The sequence below is a fragment of the Staurois parvus genome, unplaced genomic scaffold (genome assembly GCF_062004578.1).
Source record: "Staurois parvus isolate SC_StPar_1 unplaced genomic scaffold, SC_StPar_1.0 ptg000422l, whole genome shotgun sequence".
Taxonomy (NCBI): Eukaryota; Metazoa; Chordata; class Amphibia; order Anura; family Ranidae; genus Staurois; species Staurois parvus.
The window spans coordinates 4,196,828-4,220,192 of NW_028318218.1; the positions used below are offsets into that span (position 1 = coordinate 4,196,828).

General features: G+C 42.8%; 1 protein-coding gene across 3 annotated transcripts in view; it reads left to right on the forward strand.

Moving 5' to 3' along the window:
* The window catches only part of DYNC2H1 (dynein cytoplasmic 2 heavy chain 1), a 597,118-nt gene that overhangs the window by 7,508 nt on the left and 566,245 nt on the right, over window positions 1-23,365 (forward strand). For all 3 annotated transcript variants that reach the window (XM_089687276.1, XM_089687277.1, XM_089687278.1), the window contains exon 2: window positions 20,190-20,360. In XM_089687276.1, coding sequence (XP_089543402.1) covers window positions 20,190-20,360 — 171 coding nt within the window. The remainder of the gene's footprint in view (window positions 1-20,189; window positions 20,361-23,365) is intronic.

Here is a 23,365-nt window from a genome sequence, read left to right on the forward strand (position 1 = left end):
TCAAATTACTGAACAAAACAAAATATATGATAAACTATGAAAATGAAAATAAAAATTGTGGACAGTGACCTATATCAGTGTACAGGTGAGGAAGCACTTATAAGAAGGACTTGAAGCTAATGTTTTCATCAATGCCTGGTAATTTGGTCACCTCCAGATGAAAGATCACCTTAGTCTCCAGCTGAAGGAGATTGTTTATTCCACTAACCCCCCCCCCCCCTTCACATGTTCAGGGGCAAAAAAACTGATAACACTTGGGTCAAAACTGTTAAACAAGCCAACGTGAGGACTCACAAAAGTCACCATCTTACCACTGCGTATCAGGTATATATGATCCCTGATCTGCTTCCAAAAAACGTTTCGTTTTGCCCTCATAGAACGCTATACATGAGCGTTGCAGGTAGTAAACCGCTCCTGTCATGTGACAAATAATGGCAACCCATGGGCTCCAAGACTTCCCATTAGGGAGAGATAGGCTGCTAGCTGTGAGAATCCAGTTACAAAGATTACACCTCCCACAAGCAAAGGTTCCATGTCACCAAATAGTATGGGGAATTTTATTTTTAAGGTGACTATGCATAAGATACTCATGCAATGACCTAGCTTGTTTAAATGTGACTTGGGGCCTATCACCTATGTATTTAGCTACCACCAGATCTTCCCTTAATAGGTGTAAATGCTTGTGTAAAATGTCTGCCACTTGCTTGTGATGCTGAGAAAAATGGGTAAAGGATGGGTGGTATTCATTGGCTGAGATCTCTTAGATGCATGAATAAGCAATTCCCGCATTCTGAGTTTGAATTTCCTAAATGCTCTTTTAAGGCATTTCTTATTGCAGCCCCCTCTGCAGTCATCAATACTGCAAATGGTTAACCTGAACTATGAAGTCTTCTCTAGAACATTTTTTTTAATTCTTAAAGTGTTGCTAAACCCACGTCATAAAAACTATGGAAAAATGCTGCCTTGCATGCTGTTCATACCCGCTCATTCACTGTGAGATTTATTTTCTGTATTCTGCAAAAAACCTGGTTGATCCTGCCTGTTTTATCTCCCCCTTTTGTCCAAGTCCCCAATGCAGCTAGGGATTTTGCAGGAAAGTGTTGGCAACCCTGCACATGCTCAGTTTTCAATGAGTTTCTATTCTATTCTATTCTATACTCCTTATCACATCCGAGCGGCCCATGTGACTATAGAGTCACACGTGGGCATATACACAGTGATAAATGACAATCCACTCCCTCCCTCCTGCTTCATGCCCATTAACCAGCTAAACACAACGGGGGCAGAATATTACATGTAGACAGGGGCGGACTGACCATTTGGAAACTCGGGCACTGCCCGGGGTCAGTAGGGGGCCCCATGAGATGCCCCTGGTACCTTTTTCATAGGCTTTTTTGAGTTTGGGCAAGGACACAGGGGCCCCATGATCCCCTATTGCCCGGGGGCCCCATGTGTTGTCATGAGCATGTAGATGAGCATGTAGATTAATAGAGGAACCACCTCCCTCTTATTCTAATACTCAGGCTGGAGGGGTGTGACACAGCCTGTGATTAGCAGAAATCTGCCCACACCATGTTATTTCCACAAAATAAAAAAGCTTTGATTTCAAAGATCTATATTTGTATGACAATTTAAAACCATTTATTTTTACTCTGTATCTCAAAGGCTATTTTTTTTTTTTTTTTGTATTTTGAACATGTGACCAGCAGCTGAGAACTAGAAGCTCCTCCTGCTTATATTTCCCTGCAGTCTGGGTCATGTGACAGCTGCATTAGAATTAGAAAAAAAATACTTTTTTTTTCAATAATTACAGTGCCATCATCCACATACAGAAATAGGTGTAATATAAATTAAGCAGTGTGTGTATAATATCACTTAAGTACTGACTGTAAGGTATACTCTCTTTCAAAGGTTTAGGATGTGCGTGACAGCATGCAAAATAGTATTTGCTGCAGCGGGTTTTTGGTACAGACTGGATGTCAGATGGCCATCAGAGCTTATTTCCATCTGAATATCAAGAAAGATGACTTTTGGTTACAGGTCATCGTAAACTTCAAGTTGAGTTCATTACAATGAATGTAATTCATAAACACATCCAGACCCGTCCGTGACTCACTGCAAATCATGAAAATATCATTGATGTACCTGTGCCACAAAAAAATGTGGTACAAGTACATCGACAAATTCTGTCCACAGAAAAATGTGCGCTCCTACAATGAACATTTGACATGTTAATCCAGAAAAGCGACTTGTGCCTTAGCAGTACCCTGAAAACCCCACCCGTTTGCCTTAAATTCATACAAAATATTTCAGTTCAGGTCTGGCGCACTGCTAGCTATATATCTGCAGTCTGGTATAATCTAAGACACTTCTCCCCCGACTGTTAGTCTCATCAGACTTGGTGATGTCACTACTTTGCTGCTCACTGTTCTCCTTGCTGGGGATAAAGCTGCATCTGAAGACCTGCAATGCAAGGATTTCTTTGCTTCTGCTTTTATTTATTCTGTGGACCTGTGAATTCTGAACCTTTCTTATTGCTTTTTAAATAATCCCCCACCAATCATCAGATCACTAGTCATCAAGAAACAGCTCTGTTATGAGGAAGCAAAGCTCTCCTCTACCAGTATGACTGCCACCACATAGAGAGACAGTGTGGAGCAAGGTATAGAAAGTTAGTAATGGGCAAAGGTTTGCTGCAGGGAACCTAGCAATATTGACTAATTGTTTGTTCTCTGCTTGCGTTTTTGGCACAGATCTCACAGGTCAGTTTATTAACCACTTAATCTCCAATTTACCCCACCTTCCTGACCATTTTTTGCGATAGGAAGCTGCATTACTTTAACTGATAATTGTGCGCTCATGCAACGCTGTACAAAAACCCCAATATTTTTTTTCTGCTATAAAACATATCCAGTAAAAAATGTTTAAAAATCTAATTTCTTCATAAATTTAGGCCAAAATGTATTCTGCTACATATTTTTGGTAAACAAAAAATCCCAATAGGTGTATAATGGTTAGTTTGCACAAACGTTATATATTGTCTACAAACTATGGGACATATACTGGAATTTTTTAATTAATTTTTTTATACTAGTAATGGCGGCGATCAGCAACTTATAAGGGGACTGCGATACTGTGGCAGACATTTTTACACTAACTGTCACTTTGTGGGAACCAGTGACACTAATACAATGATCGGTGCTAAAAATATTCACTGGCACTGTACAAATGACACTGGCTGGGAAGGGGTTAAACATCTATTGTGATCAAAGGGATAACTGTGTGCCTAGCTATGTGCTTGGTGTACACTAGGTGGTGCTTTTACTAGGGGAAGTGAAGGATGCTACCAAAATTAATGTGTGCTGTAATTGCCTCCAGCATTGCTCCTGTTTCTTCTTGCTGGTGGCTGCCATTTTGTTGAAGCCTACAGCAGTCACTCCAAGTCACAATAAGAACTTTCCATCTCTTCTTTGTCTCAAAAACTACTGTATATGTCACTTTCTGTAATTAAATTATGCACATTTCCAGCAATGATTGTATGACTTGGCTTAGTTAGAGAGGAAGGCTGAAAGAAGCTTTATGGTGCTGAAGTTCACTGGCTACTGATGAGAGAGAAAGGAGAGGATATCAGAAAGATAAGATAAGATCCTATCCTTGTAAGCATAAGTTATTTGTGTCTTCCTGGCAGCAGAGTTTGTCCTGTCACTTCTTCTAAACAATATAGGCACTTATTTTTAATGTTTTACATAGCTATACCTGTACTTATTTTAAATACCTGTAGAAGGGGCCAGCCTGAAGTGATCTATCAGGACTTCATTTTATATGAAAATGGCAGTTATGGGGTTTATTAGAAAATACTAAAGATTTTAGGCGATCTTTAATTCCATCTAATAGTATCACAGTTAAGTGACATATTAAAACCTGTTCTCAAATTAACTGTTTCCATTCTTATTATGCCATTTAATAACTTACACAATACAAACTACATCCTTAAACAGAATTGGGGACTTTTCAAGCACACGCAGATGTATGAATGGGCTACGATGTTAACCACTTCCAGACCGGACACTTTTACCCCCTTCCTGACCAGGGCAATTTTCAGCTTTCAGCGCTATCACACTTTGAATGACAATTGCGCGGTCATGCAACACTGTACCCAAATGAATTTTTTACCATTTTTTTGAGACAGATAAAGCTTTATTTTGGTGGTATTTATTCACCGCTGGGATTTTTATTTTTTTTGCTATGTAAATGAAAAAGTCCAAAACTTTTTTTAAAAAAGTGTTTTTTTAAAATTAATATTAATTAATATTTCGTCATAAATCTTTGCCACAATTTATTCCATTATCTTTTTAGTAAAAAAAAAAATCCAAATTAGTTTATAACCAAAAATTATAATTTTTAAACATTTTTTTTACATTTTTTATTTTTTTATATTATTTTTTTTTTTTTTTATTAAATACTGTCACCTTAGCAGTACAGTGTCACCATGGTGACACTGTACTACTTGTGGGGGGTGATGAAGATTTTTTTTTTTTTTTTTACACTGATTGCTTTTACATCCTATATGGGTGTAAAAGCAATCATTTCTCTTTCTCTCTGTGTGCATTCTTGCACTCATTGAGAAGTACTGAGTGAGCTGTGATTGGTCACAGCTTGTCACATGGTACAAGGCTGTTGTGAATAGCCTTGTACCATGTGACCTCTGTGATCATTCACAGATTTCACACGTAGTAAGCAATGATGTCACAAGTGACATCTTGCTTACTACTTTGCATGTGATCACTGATTGGCCAATCAGTGATCACATGATCGTGACCTCGTACAGAGGTCCCGTCCGACGATCGGTGTTTCACTGTGTCCGGAGGACACAGCGGGCACCGGATCGCGGTGCTGCGCGCTCCGAGGGAGTGCGCACAAGCAGGGTGCGGGGAGGCCGTTTATAAACGACCACCCGACCCTGCGCTGCCACCGTCCGGCCGTTTATATGCAACGGCCGGTCGGGAAGTGGTTAACATTGATGGTCAAGTTCATATGAATGCCAGCAATTGAAGTTTTTGTACATATGACCTCCAGAGGCATATTTTTAAATCCTCTATTAACTAATGCAGTGTTGTCCAAAAATCACATACTCGCCCACCCAACGGGTCCAGTGTTGTCCTATTACGATCCACCATCTGGGTACTACAGCGCCAGCTTCTTCTGTGATGTTATTGGGAGATGGCTGTCTCTTCCGTTGACATACCACTAGGCCCACCCTCCTCTTCCTTCAATGAATGGAAGCTAATGCCTCATGGGATATGTGAGGTGCATATCTCATGGGGCATTGAGAGCACAGCACATCATTCTTTCCAGGGTGAAAATGGAGGGTGGAGCAGGCTGAACTGTTAAAAAAAAAAAAAAAAAAAAAGGAGGGGGTGGGGGATTCTTGCTGATTTTGGGGTAGGGTTTAAGGAAATAAAATACATTTTTCCCAGTGAAGGACCACTTTAAGACTTTCACGGTTAAGAACATCCCCACAGGACTCACTGAAGCCACTTTTCTAGCCAAGAGAAATAAAGTCAGCACTGTATTTTATGTTAGTAGTAGAACATTTTTACTAAGGCAGGGGTAGACAACCCTGGAGAAAAGGGTTCTCATCACCAAGGTGCAATGTGTTGTTTGTTTTTTTTTGTTTTTTAGGAGAGCCTAACAAGATCCCATTAAAAAGTAAGGTTTAACTAAATAGTTCAGACTTCACTAGTATGTAACATAGATGTCAGGGATTTGTTTGTAACAAAAGGGTCAGTTCACTAAGCTTCACATTATGGACTACATTCCTGTGCAATTTACATGTGATTCAGTGCAGTGCGATTTGAGCCCATTCATTTTGAAGGGGCTGAGATTGCACCATAGTCATGCATGCACCAATTTTGAAACCACACTGCAATCAGATTGCTTGTCGTTTTGTGCCAAATGATCCAGTCTAGGCAAACGCACTGCGTCTGATACCTGCATTTGGGGTGCCGTTAAGTTTGCACTGCCGCGCTGCAGATCGCAAGGGCAATGAGAGAGATAGATACCACATGAATTTTTGAGATAAAATAACTCATGTGATACTTATCTCACAATTAGTCGATTCGCTAAAAAACATGCATTATTTTACAAATGTGTTAAATATTTGTTTTGCGATATTTAGCAAACATTACATTTTTTTACATGCACCAGTGGAAGATAGTTCTGTAAATAATGCACACAGAAATATTGTGAAACTTTGAAAACATTCTAGAGTTCTTTCATTCAGAGAACGATCTCCCTCTGGTGATGTTACAATTTATTTTCACCCAGAGCTCAGGGTAGAACATTTTCATACTGATACTTTGGGGTTGATTTACTAAACCTGGAGAGTGCAAAATCTAGTGCAGTTTTGCATAGACACCAATCGGCTTCCAGGTTTTTTGTCAAAACTTAAGTGAAAAGCTGATTGGTTACTGTGCACACCTGCACCAAATTCTGTGTTTTTTTTTTATTGACTTTAATGATCTCTCTTTTGTTTTTTTAAGTAATTACTGCACATTTTTAACAAATGTACAATATTAACCTTGTTCTGGGCATTAATACTGAAATTTTATAGGGAACTCCTATCCTCATGTTGCTTATGGTTCCAAATAAATAACTCCTCCAGTAGGAAACTGACACAAAAAGATACACTCAGCATCTTTCCAAATCACTGTCCTGTTTATTCGGTGCATATGAAAGTTTTTTAAACACATGATTACGTAGGTATCGCATTAATATTACAATTGTACTTTTATGGTGACAAGGGGTGTTACATAGGCTAATTTCTAATCAGGATTTGAAAAAATGCAAATGTATAATGAAAACATTATTAGTGCCCTGTGCACAATGAGTTCAGTGTTCAATACATAGGCACAGCAATGCAATGTTATACAGAATTTACAGTATTTTACATTTTGATCAAAGACCACACCTACTATCACCTTTAACCTGGAACTTCCTTACATTTAGGCGAAACTAGTCCTGGTCTAGGAGGCAAACTCCACTGGGGAGAATCTAATAGCTGAGAGCAGCTATATTATTACAAAATGACCTTTTATTGTAACTAAAACTTAAATAGAACAAATGATTGATAAAAAAATATTTGCAGAGTGATTGGCTGTACACTCAGATTCTGCGGCCAGAATGGTCTTGTAGCTGAATTGTGGACATGCTGACTTAGCAGCATAGGTAAACACGGACAATTCTACATAAAATGGAAGATATATAAGACAATATGACTGAACTACTTTTCAAATCACATTAAATATACATATATCCCTTACTTATATATTTATTAAAGTATTTGAATATTTGAATAAAATAGTACCCCAGACTGTGATTCCAAGAGGAAACCAAATGAAACACAGAGATAATTTCATGTAGTCATCCTTGCAGTGTCTGGTGTAGATCCAGGTGACTTTTTTTTCTTCAAGTTTTGTAAATTGTGCATGAAACAGATGCTCTATTGAGTCTCCAAACATTTCCATATATATATATATATATATATATATATATATATATATATACAGTGTATGTATGTATATGTTTGTGTATGTATGTGTGTGTGTGTATATATATATATATATATATATATGTCTCTTAACAATCCACAAGTCATCTGGCTTTAGTTTACTTACAAGATCCTTCCAAACTGTTTAGAATCTGAAATTTGGGGAGAAAACACACTATTATTATTATTATTATACAGGATTTATATAGTGCCAACAGTTTGCGCAGCACTTTATAAAATGAAGGTAGGCATAACCTCTATCTGCCGAAGTAAAAAAAAAAACATCTAGCCCTTCAAATGGAACCAAAATCATGCACCAGCCCAAAAGCTCTCTAAATCTCTACTATCTGTGTAAATGTACTGTATACTCTTTTGATAGCTCCAAGGCTTTGCTAAAGCATAGAGTTCTGCTTTTTGAGCTGGAGAAGAAGGACCATGACTGTGAATATAGAGTGTCCTTCTGGGTGATAGCTGCATATTCAGTATGGGTCTTGCCATGCTCGGTATAAAACCAGGATCAAATCCATAAAAAAATTAGATATCTGGGTCTTCAAGGAGTGAGTCTTACGGGGCTCACAAGCAGCTGATTCCTGTGTCAACAATTTAACACACGTGGTTTTTCTTTGTCTCCAGCCTCCTCCAACACAGGCAATAAGGTGGCTTGGTTCAATGGTATGCCTTTTTCATTGTTAGATTTTGTACATAAATAACAATACAAATTGATATTTTATGAGCCTAGAATTTGACAAATAATTTGAAATAATTCCTGCACAGAATGTGGGACCATTAAAGTTGAATAATTGACCAAAATAATGTCAGTGACTTTGTCCAGTAGCACCTTGCATGCAGCTACTGCTCTGATGTAGGTGTCCGTTTATGAACCAGCGATAAATGATCGCTGCTCATTTCTCCAGCATTCTCGGAGAACACAGTTCTCCTGTGAATGCCTTTTATGAAGCAGTTCTCCGAACGAAGGGAGAACGGTCTACAAACGCTGGAGAACGGTCTACAAACGGTGGAAAACGGCTGATTTTACTATAATCTCGCGAGATTACAGTAAAAGATCAGTTTACTAAGCAGAGATAAATTATCGCTGCTTAGTTTGCGGTCCCTCTGATTCTCCAGCTCTGGGCTGGAGAATCTGGAGGGAGAACACAGATCTCCAATGAAGGGCTGAACATTTTCTCCGCTGATCACCTGAGTGTCATAAACTGTGAATGACCAGAGAATAGCTGCGATCCTCTGAATCGCAGCTATTCTCTGTGTCATAAACGGACACCATAGCCAGTTGTCGTTACAGGATCCAGCTTGCATGGAATACATCTCAATGGCTTGTTTTTTCCTATCATTCTCTTTGCGTAAGAACTCCAGTTTCATGTTCTAAAAAGACAACCTTTTCCTGGCAATATTATAATTTTTCTTTGCTTGCTCTATTGTTAGTTTTAGCTGGATAATACAAATCCTTAGTTTCCATCATACATATTTTTCCAAAGTCACAACGTAATATATGATAACGATACCGTGCATTCATGCATATTCATTGAGATGTCCATTAATCTAAGGTTTTCTTGAGCTTAGCACTGCACTTACATGGAAAAGGGACACATCATTTCACAATCCACACATTCTGCTTTGGATTCAAGAATAAAAATTAAATAAAAACAATAAGTACCAACAATCTTTATATGAAAGAATAGAAAAATCATCAGCCAGATCAAAAAACTATAAAAGAGCCTGCTGCAAGTCGCATCTGTCCTAACAGGGTGTTTGGACTTGGTGAGCTGGGTCTGTAATTTTATTTATTACTCTCACGTCATGAACTGTACATCAAATTATTAGACCTTTTAGATTTAAGTTTTATGGAAAACGTTCTCATGTATCCCGGCCTTTTAGGCTCTATGAAGTATTAAGGCAACTGCAATATAACCACCATGTTAATCTAAAGTAACCCCATATTACACATGTACAAATTTTCCTACTACCCATATATTACATTTCTAACCAAAGGTTGTCTAAACCCATTAAAATATATCTATATTGTGACACTAGGCAGGTGAAATCACCTGGTTGCGTCCTGGATGGACGATACAGTTGTCCAAGGTATAGACTCTATGTGGATTTGTTCCACTAGGGCGGGTGTCGGCAACCCGCGGCTCCGGAGCCGCATGCGGCTCTTTTTCATCTTTGCTGCGGCTCCGGAGCACACTGCCCACCAGGTGGTCGGCAAGCCGCAGATCGCGAGCCACATGCGGCTCTTCTGTGTGCCGGGCGCCCGCTCCCCTTCCTCCTCAAAAATTCGGCCCGCGGAGCGTGGAACATTGGCTGTCAGGATGTAGGTGGGGCAGCCAGGATGTAGGCGGGGCAGAGTGACGAACTCCTCTCTCAGTCCGCCCTGAAGACCAGAACGGCGCGGGAACACAGCGAGAGGAACGCGCGGAGCAAAGGTAAGTGAATTGAGACAATATGGGGGATGAATTACTATGTGGGGGATGAATTACTGTGTGGGGGATGAATTACTGTGTGGGGGATGAATTACTATGTGGGGGATGAATTACTATGTGGGGGATGAATTACTATGGGGGAAGAATTACTATATGGGGGATGAATTACTATGGGGGAAGAATTACTATATGGGGGATGAATTACTATGGGGGAAGAATTACTATATGGGGGATGAATTACTATATGGGGGATGAATTACTATGGGGGATGAATTACTATATGGGGGATGAATTACTATATGGGGGATGAATTACTATGGGGGATGAATTACTATGTGGGGGATGAATTACTATGGGGGATGAATTACTATATGGGGGATGAATTACTATATGGGGGATGAATTACTATATGGGGGATGAATTACTATGGGGGATGAATTACTATATGGGGGAAGAATTACTATATGGGGGATGAATTACTATATGGGGGATGAATTACTATGGGGGAAGAATTACTATATGGGGGATGAATTACTATATGGGGGATGAATTACTATATGGGGGATGAATTACTATGGGGGATGAATTACTATATGGGGGATGAATTACTATATGGGGGATGAATTACTATATGGGGGATGAATTACTATGGGGGATGAATTACTATATGGGGGATGTATTTTCAGTTTTAAAAATGTGGCTGTCAAAATAAATTTCAATCGTGGTTTTGGCGAGATTTGGCTCAGTTGAAAAAAAAGGTTGCCCACCACTGACCTAAGGCTATGATTGTGATTATGAAGATACACTGTGGCCCCGATTAACCCTTTGCTTACTGGGCCCTTAAACCCCCTTCATGACCAGAGTGCTTTTTGCAATATATGCAGTGTCGGATTTGTTATAAATGTTGCAATGGTTTTGCGGCTCCCAGTCTTTTTTTTCCCTTCGGAAACGGATCCAAGTGGCTCTTTATGTCTTAAAGGTTGCAGACCCCTGCACTAGGGGAAAGTGCTGAGTCCTGCAGCACTGAGGTAATGAGCCCAGCTGAAGGTACTGGGCTCATTAAGGACGTTCTAAAACTTCCCAGCCTGCTTAGGGACTTGCTCCATCCTGGAGCCAGATCTGTGCCTGAACTGACTGGGGAGCAACATACTATCTGAGTGCAGGGAGACAAAAGCCTGTGTGGCTAGCCTCCAACTAGCAGGGACTAGGTATAGCATCAGGCTGTACCTAGTGGATAGCTAGGGAAGCCATTTGTACAGTAAGTAGCCACGTTGGCCAGGATTTGATGTGATATTTCTTTTTTGTTTGACGTTTTCCTGTAAATATTGTAAATAAACTGCACCACCTTTGTTTTTCACCTCCACTGTTGTTGTGCTGTGCCTGTGTTTTTGTGTTGTGCACCCATCCAGGGGGTCACACACACCCGCTGCAGAGCGAACCCCGTTACAATATCATTAATAAAATTAACATATCAGAAATTAATACTTAAGTGATAATCTCAGTATTACACCCTAATTTCAATTACACAGATACATCTCCTTAATGGAGGATGCTTTATCTCATTTCCCTTTTTTAATGCACCGTTTCCACTATTAAAATATATTTAATTTGTGTTAATTTATACTATATGCACTTTTCAATTTATCCTTCATTTTAACATATTTGGAAAACAGATTAAAAATAATTGTGATCACATTGTTCATCAGATTAAGCAGGCACATAATGTCATTACTTTTTCCTCTCCCCGTCTTTTAGGACAGCACCCTTGAGACTTCGGCTCCTCCTCACTTGAGGAAACACCTCCACCCAGATTAAAAGGGCGGCCTCCCCACACCAACCTCAGTAATGGTGTTTCCTCCGGTGGGAAGACACGTTCTCCGAAGCCCTTCCAGGGCGGCCAGAGGGTCGCGCTGTGTCTGGGAGATGGGGAGGAGGGTGTTGGACCGGGTGTTGTCTGTCTGTGTGCCCTCCCCCCGGGTTGTGGAAGGAGGGACCGGGCCCCCTTGGCATGGGGGGTGTCCGTTACCTGCGTTTCTCTGGCCCGGCCCCCACTGTGGGGAGATCGGGGAGCCGTGCATCCACTTTTCTTCGTCAAGGGGAACCTAGGGAGAAGTACCGCTGCTCCATGGTGTGCCGGCAAATGGATCTTCTAGCCAGGCCGGATGATGTCACTTCTGGTCGAGGGACCGGACTTCCTCCCAGGATGCAGCTTCCAGCTGCGTCCTTTGAAAAGTGGACTGGAGTGCTACTGGTGCAGAGGGCTGCATCCTGCAGAGGCGGGCTACGCAGGACCTCAGGGTGGACCACCACCTTGGGCCATGTCCGGAGCAGAGGCATCGGGACCAGATGATGGCACCAGCCAGTCTCAGGTAGGTTGCTCAGTGGAGCTTTTTTCCCCTATCTGATTGGACCCTAGCTCCAGGGGGTGTCCTCAGCTCTCCTGGTCGTTGGAGGGACAAGGGGAGGGGGTGGGAGGGGGTCTCAGCTTAGAAGATTCCCATTCCCTGCCAGAGGCCGTAAGGAAGGGAGGGGGAGTCCAGCCTTGTCTATGGTGTAATGGGAGCCCCGTTTTCTGTGTGCTCTGTTTTCAGGTGAAAGCCAGGGAGAAACCCAAGCCACACTACAGGGCTAAAAAGAAGTGCCTCTCATGCAGGGTGACCCTCAAAGACTCCTGGACGAAGGTGCTGTGTGGGTCTTGTTGCCCTTGTTTCCTTCTGGGATCAGCAGCGGGGACATGTGCGGGTGCTCTCGGACAACTCCTCCGTTGTGGCGTATGTCAACAGATTGGGAGGAACTCAAAGCAAAACTGTGGTCCCTAGCCTTGGAACTGCTCACCTCGGCTGAGACCAATGTAGCGTCCCTATCCACCGTTCACCTAAAGGCAGACATTCTCAGCAGAAGGCAGCTGAGGAAATCGGAATGGGTGCTCAGTTGGGAGATTTATCAAGCCTTCATAGGGGAGTGGGGGTCTCCGTCCATAGACCTTTTCGTGTCAGGCCAGAATGCCAAAGTCCTGGTTTTCTTCTTCCTAAACCGTTGGGACGGGCATTGGTGGTGGATGCACTAGTGCAGCGGTGGGACTTTCCCCTGTGCTATGCCTCCCCCCAGTCTCTTTATTGCCAGCAGTTCTTAGGAAATTCAGGTCCGAGTGCACTTCCCTGATCCTGATAGCCCCGCACTGGCCCAGGCATGCTTGGTTTTCGACCCTGGGGTCCGGGCTGTTTACCTTCCTTGGATATTGCCATGCAGAAAGGACCTGCTTTCACAGTGTCTGGTCCTTTGTCCCCAGGTAGACAGATGGAACCTATTGGCCTGGTTTCTGAGGAACAGCTGCTGAGAAGCAAAGGGTTTTCTGCTAGGGTAGTATCCACCCTCCTAAATAGTAAAAAAGAAGAGACCCGTTCAATCTACCTTGAGGTCTGGAAGCTCTTTAACAGATGGTGTGGCCAGACTTCCTCGGAAGTAAAAGCTTAATTTCAGTCCTGGAATTTGTGCAGGCAGGGGCCGACAAGGGACTAGCGCTGAGTACGCTAAAAGGCCAAGTCTTGGCTCTTAGCATATTCCTTGAGTCTTCCCTAGCCAGGGATGAGCTTGTGGCGAGATTCTTTAAGTCCTTGACAAGACAAAAGCCAGTAAGAGAAAGGCCCTTTCCGAAGTTGAACCTGATGACAGTGCTCAATGCTCTGACAGGCCCCACGTTTGAACCTCTGGATTCAGGTTTCCTCAAAATCCTGACCCTCAAGACAGTATTCCTGGTAGTGGTTACTACAGCGAGGAGAGCAAGTGAGTTGGAAGCCCTATCAATTAGTGCCCCCTTCCTCCAGATTTTTGGAGATAGGGTAATGTTTAGGACGGACCCGGCCTTCTTACCCAAGATAGCCTTGAGATTTAATCAAGGCCAAGAGATTACTTTACCGTCATTTGTTCTAACCCCTCGTGTGACCAAGAAAGAAAATTTCACACGTTGGATGTTATAAGATGTGTTCTTCTTTATTTGATAGGACTAAAGAGATCAGAAAGTCAGATTCCCTTTTTGTATCATTTTCAGGAGCAAGAAAGGGTTGTAAAGCTTCTAGGCGCCTCTTAGCTAAGTGGAAATTATCAAACTTTCCTCTTTTTCTAAAAATAAAAAATCACAATCAAATATAAAACAAACAAATGTCCAGAAAAAATGAACCCCACAGGTGTAAACAATTGTCCAACACAGTCTTTTTTTCTTCTTCCAACAACAAGTCTCTTTCTCAATATCCGCAAATCCTGATGGCAATATACCTCAAAAAACAAAAACTCAACATAGTGTCATACCTTACAAATAATAAATACACACGTGCCACTCAATGTGCAATATCTACACACATGCAAATATTCCTTTGTGTACCAAAAATATATCTACAAGTGAAAACACTCACCCAACGTGTCTATTACACAGACTGTGAAAAAAACCAAATATAACAATGCAGGAGTGTATCACCGCACTCTATATTCATCAGTGAACACCTTTAAACCCAAACCAACACTCTCCAACTCGTGTACTGATGGATAATTACCCTATAAATAAAATGACAGGGCATAACACAAATCTGGGTTGACTTCTTGTCATTGGGGTCCCATCCAGTCTTAGGGTTTTTCTTCCATTTTCCTCATAAGAGAATCAGCCATTACAAAAGTGAATCCAAAGATAACATCCTTTATTTTAGCAACTTACATTTAAAATTTGGATGAAGCAGCTCCTCCTCATAGGGATACAAGTATAGGCAAGTTAGGGAACACTGGCCACATGTTCCCACTTCCAAGATGGCCGCGATCGCACTTCCGGTCAGCGTTGATGCGTCTGACGTCACGTGTCTCTGGTGCGTTTCGTCACTTCCTATGACTTTTTCAGAAGGGAAAGGACGTCTGCGCATCGACTCCTTAAATACCGCCCTTCATACACTTAAAGGCACTTCCAGATGTGAGTTCTGTTTTTATCAAGCAGAAAGCATTTTCCCAGAGGTTATGTTACTCCATGTGCTGGCATCCATCTTGGATCCAAGATGGATGCCTGTTTTTTGAGGTATATTGCCATCAGGATTTGCGGGTATTGAGAAAGAGACTTGTTGTTGGAAGAAGAAAAAAAGACTGTGTTGGACAATTGTTTACACCTGTGGGGTTCATTTTTTCTGGACATTTGTTTGTTTTATATTTGATTGTGATTTTTTATTTTTAGAAAAAGAGGAAAGTTTGATCATTTCTACTTGTTTAGCCTTCAAGGGTGGAGGTGGATTACTTTTCTGGGAAATTACACGGGGTTTTGTGCTGTGTATTTTAATATATCTTAGCTAAGTGGCTGAGACTGGCAATTAGACAGGCATATATAGCTGAAGGTCTAGAAGTCCCAGAGGGCATTGTGGGATACTCCACCCGGGCCATGGCGGTCACGTACGCTGAGCTGGTGCAACCCCAGGACAGATTTGTAGGGCAGCTACCTGGTCCAATTACAACACCTTCGGTAAGCATTATAGACTTGACCTGTTCTCGGTAGAGGAGCAGACCTTCGGACACAAGGCTCTGCAAGCGGTGGTCCCGCTCTAGGGGTGAGTTCTCGCATATCCTTTCAAAGGTGCTGTCCTGAAAGACGGGGAGGGGAAAAAGCAAAGTTACACTTTTGGTAACGCCTTTTCCAGGAGTCTTTCAGGACAGCTCCAGTTACCCACCCTTTTTATCGTTTGCAGTACGGTATTTTTTTTTGTGTCTTGTATTGTCTCCACAGGTAACCGGAGGTGCTAAGTCATAAGCTGAGGTTGGTGTGGGGAGGCTGCACTTTTAATCTGGGTGTGGAGGTGATTCCTCAAGTGGGGAGGAAGTCTGAAAGGTGCTGTACTGAAAGACTCCTGGAAAAGGCATTACTGTAAGTGTAACTGCTTCTGTTTATTTATTTTTTTTTTACCAGTAGTCATATCATACATCTCATCCCAACACCTTCTTCTCATGGGAAAGAAAAGGGAGGGGGGAAATCTACGCAGAGCTACAGAACACACAATGGATGTAGGACTAAAAGTCCCAGCACAACCATTTACACACATACATGATTATCTCTCTAAAATTGCTTACATTTTTCCCATTTTTACACAACACATGCATATCATGCTCTCACTTTCTTTTAACTCTCTTCAAAATTTCCCTGCTCAAGTTAGTTTTATCTCCCTAAATTCTACTTACTTTATTTTGTTCTCTAATATCCCTTAATCCCATGTACTGTAATCCCGTACTCAATTTATTTCAGTTTCTGTGATCAGATGCGAAGCCATAGTGCTCATCCAGTCTTCCTTTTGAGACCAATATGAAGTATTCTGGTTGGGCCAGGACCATAAATTGTTATTTCTATACAATTTGACTCTCCTCTCTCTGTTTTAGCTTTTTCTCATGTTTTAGAATTTACTAGTTGTGGTGCCTTACTCTAAATTCATTCCACAATTTATCTTCAAAATTTCCCCTTATGTCTAATGTTACATTGTCTGCCACCCTTCATCAATCCTTCTCAAATAGACAGCTGTTCCTCTAGCTGTTTATTCTGCCTGATTCTTAGTTCCTGTGGAGTGGGTAACTCTGTTGCCCATTGTGGATCTCTGTCCACTTTAACCGTTTTATCTAGGGGCTCAGTATAGGCAGAACCGCACTTTTGGCTCATATTTTCTCTATTGCTCCACTTGCGCTGGGCATTTTCTGAGGGTACCCTCTTACCTTTCACTACCTTAGTTAATTTAATGCCCATAATGACTCGCCAGTATTTTCTGTACATGTGCCATACCCTCTTGCCTCTGGATCTATTATAGCAGATGTGTGCTTCATATAACCTGTTAAGCATTATTCTCCCTTTTCTTATCTATAACACTGCAATGGACAGTAGACAATGACAAGATAACATCTATCCACCAATCAATACACTCCGATTAAGGGGTCCTTACCGATCAAGGAAGTCTGATACCTCAAATGTAAGCCGGCTGATTATCAGAAATTCCCAGATCGTTTCAGGCTCCTCATTTTGGATTGTCAGGATCACCTGTAAATCCCCTCATGACTGGCTCACCGTCTGTTTTGGACATTAAAGTGACACTAAAGCTTTGTTTCTAGACATGTTATTTATTTTATTTTTTTACTTACCTGTATCTCCGATCCTCTTCGGGTCCCTGCCGGTACTTCTGGCTCCTCCCCCTCAAGCAGCGCCCCCAGGGAAAGCCACTCACCATGGGGGCACCGCTGCATGCTCTATGCGTCCATAAGACACATAGAGCTGCGGCTTGATCCCCCCCCCCCCGCTCTCTCCTCATTGGCTCACTGGCTGGCCAATGGGTTCCCCCTGCTGTCTCGACCAATGAGGAGCAAGAGTCCCCAGACAACAGAGGCTGTTGAGATTGTCTTTGGATCGGAGGGGTCTCCGATAAGGATTGGGGGGGAGGGGGGGAAATGTATCAGCTGAAAATAGTGTTATTGACATTTTGGCGATAGGAAAAAAGGTGGCGATAATGGTTGGCAAAAACACGCTGTGTTTTGCTATGAATTTACCCATGATTTTGCCGTGATTTTGCCACATTTAGGGTCTGGTTTTTATAGGTCATTTTACTAAAAAAAAGCAGCAAATTGCAACACGTGTGCGATTTTGTGCCTTTTCAATGCATTACAGGCCTGGTTCACACCAATGCAGTTTGCGTTTTGTCCGTTTTGCAGTTTGTTTTGCACGCACATTTTTTACGCGTTTTTTTTAAAATGTGGTTTTTTTTTTTTTTTGGCCAAGTTGTTGCCAGGCAGATAAAAATGCAAAATGTATCACAAATGCTGCAAAAGCACACAACATACGTTTTCTGCAGTGTCTCCATTGAAGTCTTTTGAACCAAAGAAGTAACGGTTTGTATCTAAAAAAAAGTCCCTGACCCCGCAGCAGCCCAAAAAACAATAGATGTGAACGTGTCCCATAGGAAACCATGTTAAATGGACTGTAGTGCGTTTCTGCAAAAAGCCCTAAAACATCGCATAGTGTGAACCAGGCCTCAATGGGGAGGTGTGTTTTTTTTTTTTTTTTTTTTCAGATTCACCAAATATGCACCAAAAATGCGGTCAGCAGAATTTTCAACACCGCAAGGGAAGCACAATGGACCAGAATGAAGACATACATTGAATGTAAAAGCTTGCTTTTTTCTAGAGCTTTTTTGTGCCTTTTTTTTTTTAATGCAAAATTGCTGCAAAACTGCTCAGCATGAAAGCAGCCTATTGACTGAAAGATGCTGAAAATAAATTCATATTCATCTAAATTCATGATATTAATTAAAAAGCCAAATATAATACTATTATATATAAAAAAATTTGCATCCTGAATTTTTGGTTTCGGTCCAAGAATTTTCATTTTAGTGCACCGCTAACTTTAATACTGAAATTTTATAGGTAGGCAACTCCTATCCTCATAGTGATTCCAAATGAATAATAACTACTGCAGTAGGGAACTGTTATGGTAACAAAGGGTGTTACATAGGCAGGCTATTTTCTAATCATGACTTCAAAGAATGTAGACATAATCAAAACATTAGTGCCATGTGCACAATGAATGCAGTGTACAATACATAGGCATAGCATACAAAATAGAATACAATTATATATTTCTGCAAATTGAGTCATGTGACCTTCATATCGCATGTGGAATCCTTTAGGAGATGATCCCTTAGAACTCTGGGACCAATTATAGGTAACAAAGTTCAGAGCTCAGGAGTAAGTAGTGCAGAGTCCGGAGGTCTTCCGGCAGCAGCGCGGAGTCCGGAGGTCTTCCGGCAGCAGCGCGGAGTCCGGAGGTCTTCCGGCAGCAGCGCGGAGTCCGGAGGTCTTCCGGCAGCAGCGCGGAAGTGTTCCAGGTGCAGTGTGGAGTCCGGAGGTCTTCTGCTGCAGTGCGGAGTCCGGAGGTTTGACAGCAGTGGACTTTAGCTCACTGTTAGCTGAATTTTGGTCACAGTAGAAGTGTGGCTAAGAGAGCTTTCTCCTTTAAAGGGGCTTCTCCTTTAAAGTTTGAAGATCCATAGTAGGTAACACTTATTTCAGAGGTTAGTAGAAACTAAAGCAGGTTTCAGAGGTTAGTAGAAAGTAATTTACAGTAAAGGGGTCAGGGGTGAGTAACACAGAGTACTTTTTATACAGGACAGTTTAATGCAGACACACACACCCTGAGCAGGTTCCAGCATACAAATTGAGAAGCACACTACTACTTTTCCTTTGACAGGTTTCCTCCCAGTTTTGTAAAACACATTCTCATGCAGTAAAAAAAAAAGTGTGAACATATGTACTATCAGATATTAGAGCTCAGAACTGTATTTGATGATCATGTTTTCTTTCCAATGATGGCTATCGCAGGAAGAAATGGTATAAAAGCAAATGTGGGAATTAAAAAAAAAAAAAAAAAAAATCGGACTAGAGAAATATGATAACGACTTTATTTATTTCTGAAGTCTGATTTCCAGTCTTATTAATTAACATAGACTCCCAAAACAATGTTTATTTGTGAATTTTTTGTAATGATACCCTTGGATGTATCTGTGAAAATGAATAGGAGAAGGGGAGGTGTTTGTAGTCTAAATCAGGAGAACAGTCTGATGTGATGATGAAGAAAAGAGAAAGCCTAAAAACTATTGCAGCCACCACATCTAAGGACTGGTGTGCTGCAACACATTATATTTGTGTGCTGCAGTACATTATTTTTTTGTTCCTAAAGTAGACCTTCACCTTAGTGTAAATGTCATATTGGTCTGCCTCCTCTCCCCTCCCCTCCCATCTTCATATTGAGTCATCAACTTATTTATTTTTATTTAGGACCGTTATTTGTGCTGGGTTTCTCCAAACAGCTGTGCACACACTGGTATTTTGCATATGTGCAAAGGCAGTGTATTATGATGATAAATCACCTGCGCAGATGTACCAAAGGGCTCTGCCGGGCCTCCTGGGCACATCTGCGCATGCGCATTGTTAGAGCTGAAGGGAGGAAGTCACTACAAAGAAGTTCCTCTTTAAATCTAGATACATTTTATAAGTTGGTATTTGGACACCCTTATTTCCTGGAAATAACTGTTCAAAGTAGAGAAGACTGCCGAATAGGACGTGATTTTATGTGTATGAATAACCTTTACAATACATGTGGCATATACAGTATATAAGATTGTTTTTATATGATTACTTTGTTATATTAGGTGGACTCCAGCGACACAAAAGAAAAAGTTCTTGTATATTTCAAGATACGACCAGATGTCATCACGGAGGACAATCTGCATGAAAATGTATTGGTTTCATCTATGTTGGATTCCCCAATCAATACCCTATACCACGCTGTCAGGCAAATCTTTGCTCCATTGTTATTAAAGGTGCGTTGCTATGGCATGTCTTGTTAAATCACATACCTTATAAAGGGTCCTGCGCAGACCCAAGACATTACTTATCTATGTGATAATTTACTAAAAAGAACTTTGTCTTTAAAAAAAAGTAGTACATCTCTGCAATACATGTACATTTCCCCAACTGTTATTCCCTTTTGCCCCGGGTAGGGATGCATCGAAATTTCGGTGGCTGAAACGTTTCGGCCGAAACCACACCTGTCGGCCATTGTCCGATATGGAAATAAGCACCAATACAGATGCCGAAAATAAGCCCCTCACTGACTGCCTGCCGCCGCCACTCGGTGGTTCTCAGCCTTACCTGATAAATCACCGAATGGTCCCAGCGCTGGGCATAGAGATAAGTGAAGGAAAGGTGGCCTCCACTCATCGCTATGCCGTTGGAGGACTGGGGCGCCATCACCCTGTAAACAAGGTCTTATTGACCCCACATCTCTCCATAAAGAGGACCTGTCACTACTTATTTCTATCTGCTGTTTTCCCCCTGGGTAAATGCATCTCTCCTACCTCCACTCCTAACTCAAAATCGCTTTCACTCCTGTTATATTCAGAACAAATGGTGTATTTATATTTGTGTGTATGTTGAGCAGTCCTCACCTCCAGTTGCACCCAGTTTACGACTGTAGCCTGGTTCTTATGAGACATCCCCCACTATTCATGTGAGCCTTATCAGCTTCTAATTGGGGTGGAGTTGAATGCTCATTTGAGCATCTCCCTATAAATTTAGATCAGCTCATGGGGGGAGATCTCTGATGGGGGGCACAGTCTCTGATGGGGGTGCTGCTTCTGATGGAGTGCGGCTTCGAAAGAGTGCGAAGCAGTTAAACACAGCAGTTGAACTAAAGCAGGAGAAAGACACAACAGCAAGAAACTCTACTGCATGCTGGACAGACTGCAAGCAAACACCCTGGGAAACATCTCTTACATGCCTGAGTCCCACTCTGTGTACCTTTTATATAATACACTTCTCTTCATACTACTATCCTCTGTTCCCAAATCTCATTTCTTTACCCCTCTGCTCCACCCCAAAACTTGCACATCTCCCCCTCATTGCTATCATCTCCCTACTACTGCTCTCATCATCCCCCAAAATGCCTCTTCTACTCCTTCTCATTTTCCTCTCCTCCATTCCCAAAATCCATTCACTATATCCCTCTGCTCCTCCTAAACATTTGTATATTGTGTCCTCACTGCTTCCTTCGCCCCTCTATGGCACCCACCACCTCCTCCTATTATTCCACTCTCCCACTGACCCGAACACCTCCACTAGGAGTTTCTCACGCTCCTGCACATCCCGCTCCCATGCCACCTTTCTCATTCTTCTCCTCCTCCTAGCCGCGGGAGACATCTCCCCGAATCCTGGCCCTCCACCACCTCCCTCACCCCGCACAACACCCTCCCGCCTCCATGTCCTACCGCAACCCCCGCAACCTAGTATCTGTCCCCCTGCTCCCTAAAATCTCCCCCCCGTTTTCATGTGCACTCCTGAATGCCCGATCGGTGTGCAACAAGCTTACCGCCATCCACGACCTCTTTGTTTCCCGCTCCCTCAACCTCCTGGCGATCACAGAAACCTGGATCCAGCCCACTGACTACCTCCCCTGCTGCACTCTCCTATGGAGGTCTCACCTGGACCCACTCACCCAGACCTAACGGTCGTAAAGGTGGTGGGGTTGGTCTGCTCCTGTCACCGCAGAGCACCTTCCGAGTCCTCCCAAACCCCCCCTCCCTATCCTTCTCCTCCTTCAAGGCCCACTGCGTCCGACTATTCTCCCCAACCCCCCTGAAGATTGCTGTGATATACCGGCCTCCTGGATCCATACCCCGCTTCCTGGATGACTTTTCCTCCTGGCTACCCTTCTTCCTCTCCTCTGAGCTACCCACCATCATTCTTGGGGATTTCAACATCCCTGTCAACCTTGACAACCCAGACACAGCCCGTCTCCTCCACTTAACCTCCTCCTTTGCACTTGCACAGTGCATACAATCCACCACCCACTCCGACGGTAATATCCTTGATCTTGTCTTCTCCAACCGCTGCGCTCCCCACAACCTCACTAACACTCCCTTCCCTCTCTCTGACCACAACCTGATCACCTTCTCTATCTCCTCGTCCTCCAACGCCTACCCCTCCAAATGTCACACTACTACCAGCTGTAACCTCCGCAACCTTAACCCTGCCCCCCTCCACTCTGCAGCTGATCAACTCCACGACCGCATCCTCCCCCTGTCTTGCCCCGACTTGGCTATGACTGCCTACAACAACGCGCTGTCAGCAGCCCTTGACTCACTAGCGCCTTTAACCACACGCAACATCAGACTCCGACCGCTCCAGCCCTGGCAGACTGATCACACCAAAACCCTCAAACGACGCAGTCGTGCCCTGGAGCCACTTAGGGCTCAAAACAAAATCCCAACAAGCTTTCACCTGCTACAAATCTGCCTTCCGCACCTACACCTCCTCCCTCCACGCAGCCAAACAAGCCTACTTCCTGACCCTCATCAAGGCCCTCTCCTCCAATCCTCGCCGACTCTTCTTCACCTTCAACTCTCTACTCTCTCCACCCCCACCTCCACCCAGCACCTCACTCACTGCCCTTGAGATTGCCAATCACTTCAAAAACAAGATTGACACAATTCGCAAGGACATTGCCGCAACTCACACCCCCTCTCAACCCGTCCCCTCTCACACAGCTACCCCCTCATCCCCCCTCCCCCTCGACATTACCCGCAGGGACTTCGTCACTGCTCAAACTCCCTCCAACCCCGTTCCCCCTCACTCAGCTACCCCCTCATCACCCCTCTCCCACGGCCCCACCACTGCTCTGACCTCCACTCCCACCCCACCCTACATTCCTCATACTGAAGCTCCCCCAACACTCCACACCTTTGACCTTACTACCATCGAGGAAGTCTCCAAGATCCTCTCTGATGCCCGCCTCACCACCTGCCCCCTCGACCCTATCCCCTCACAA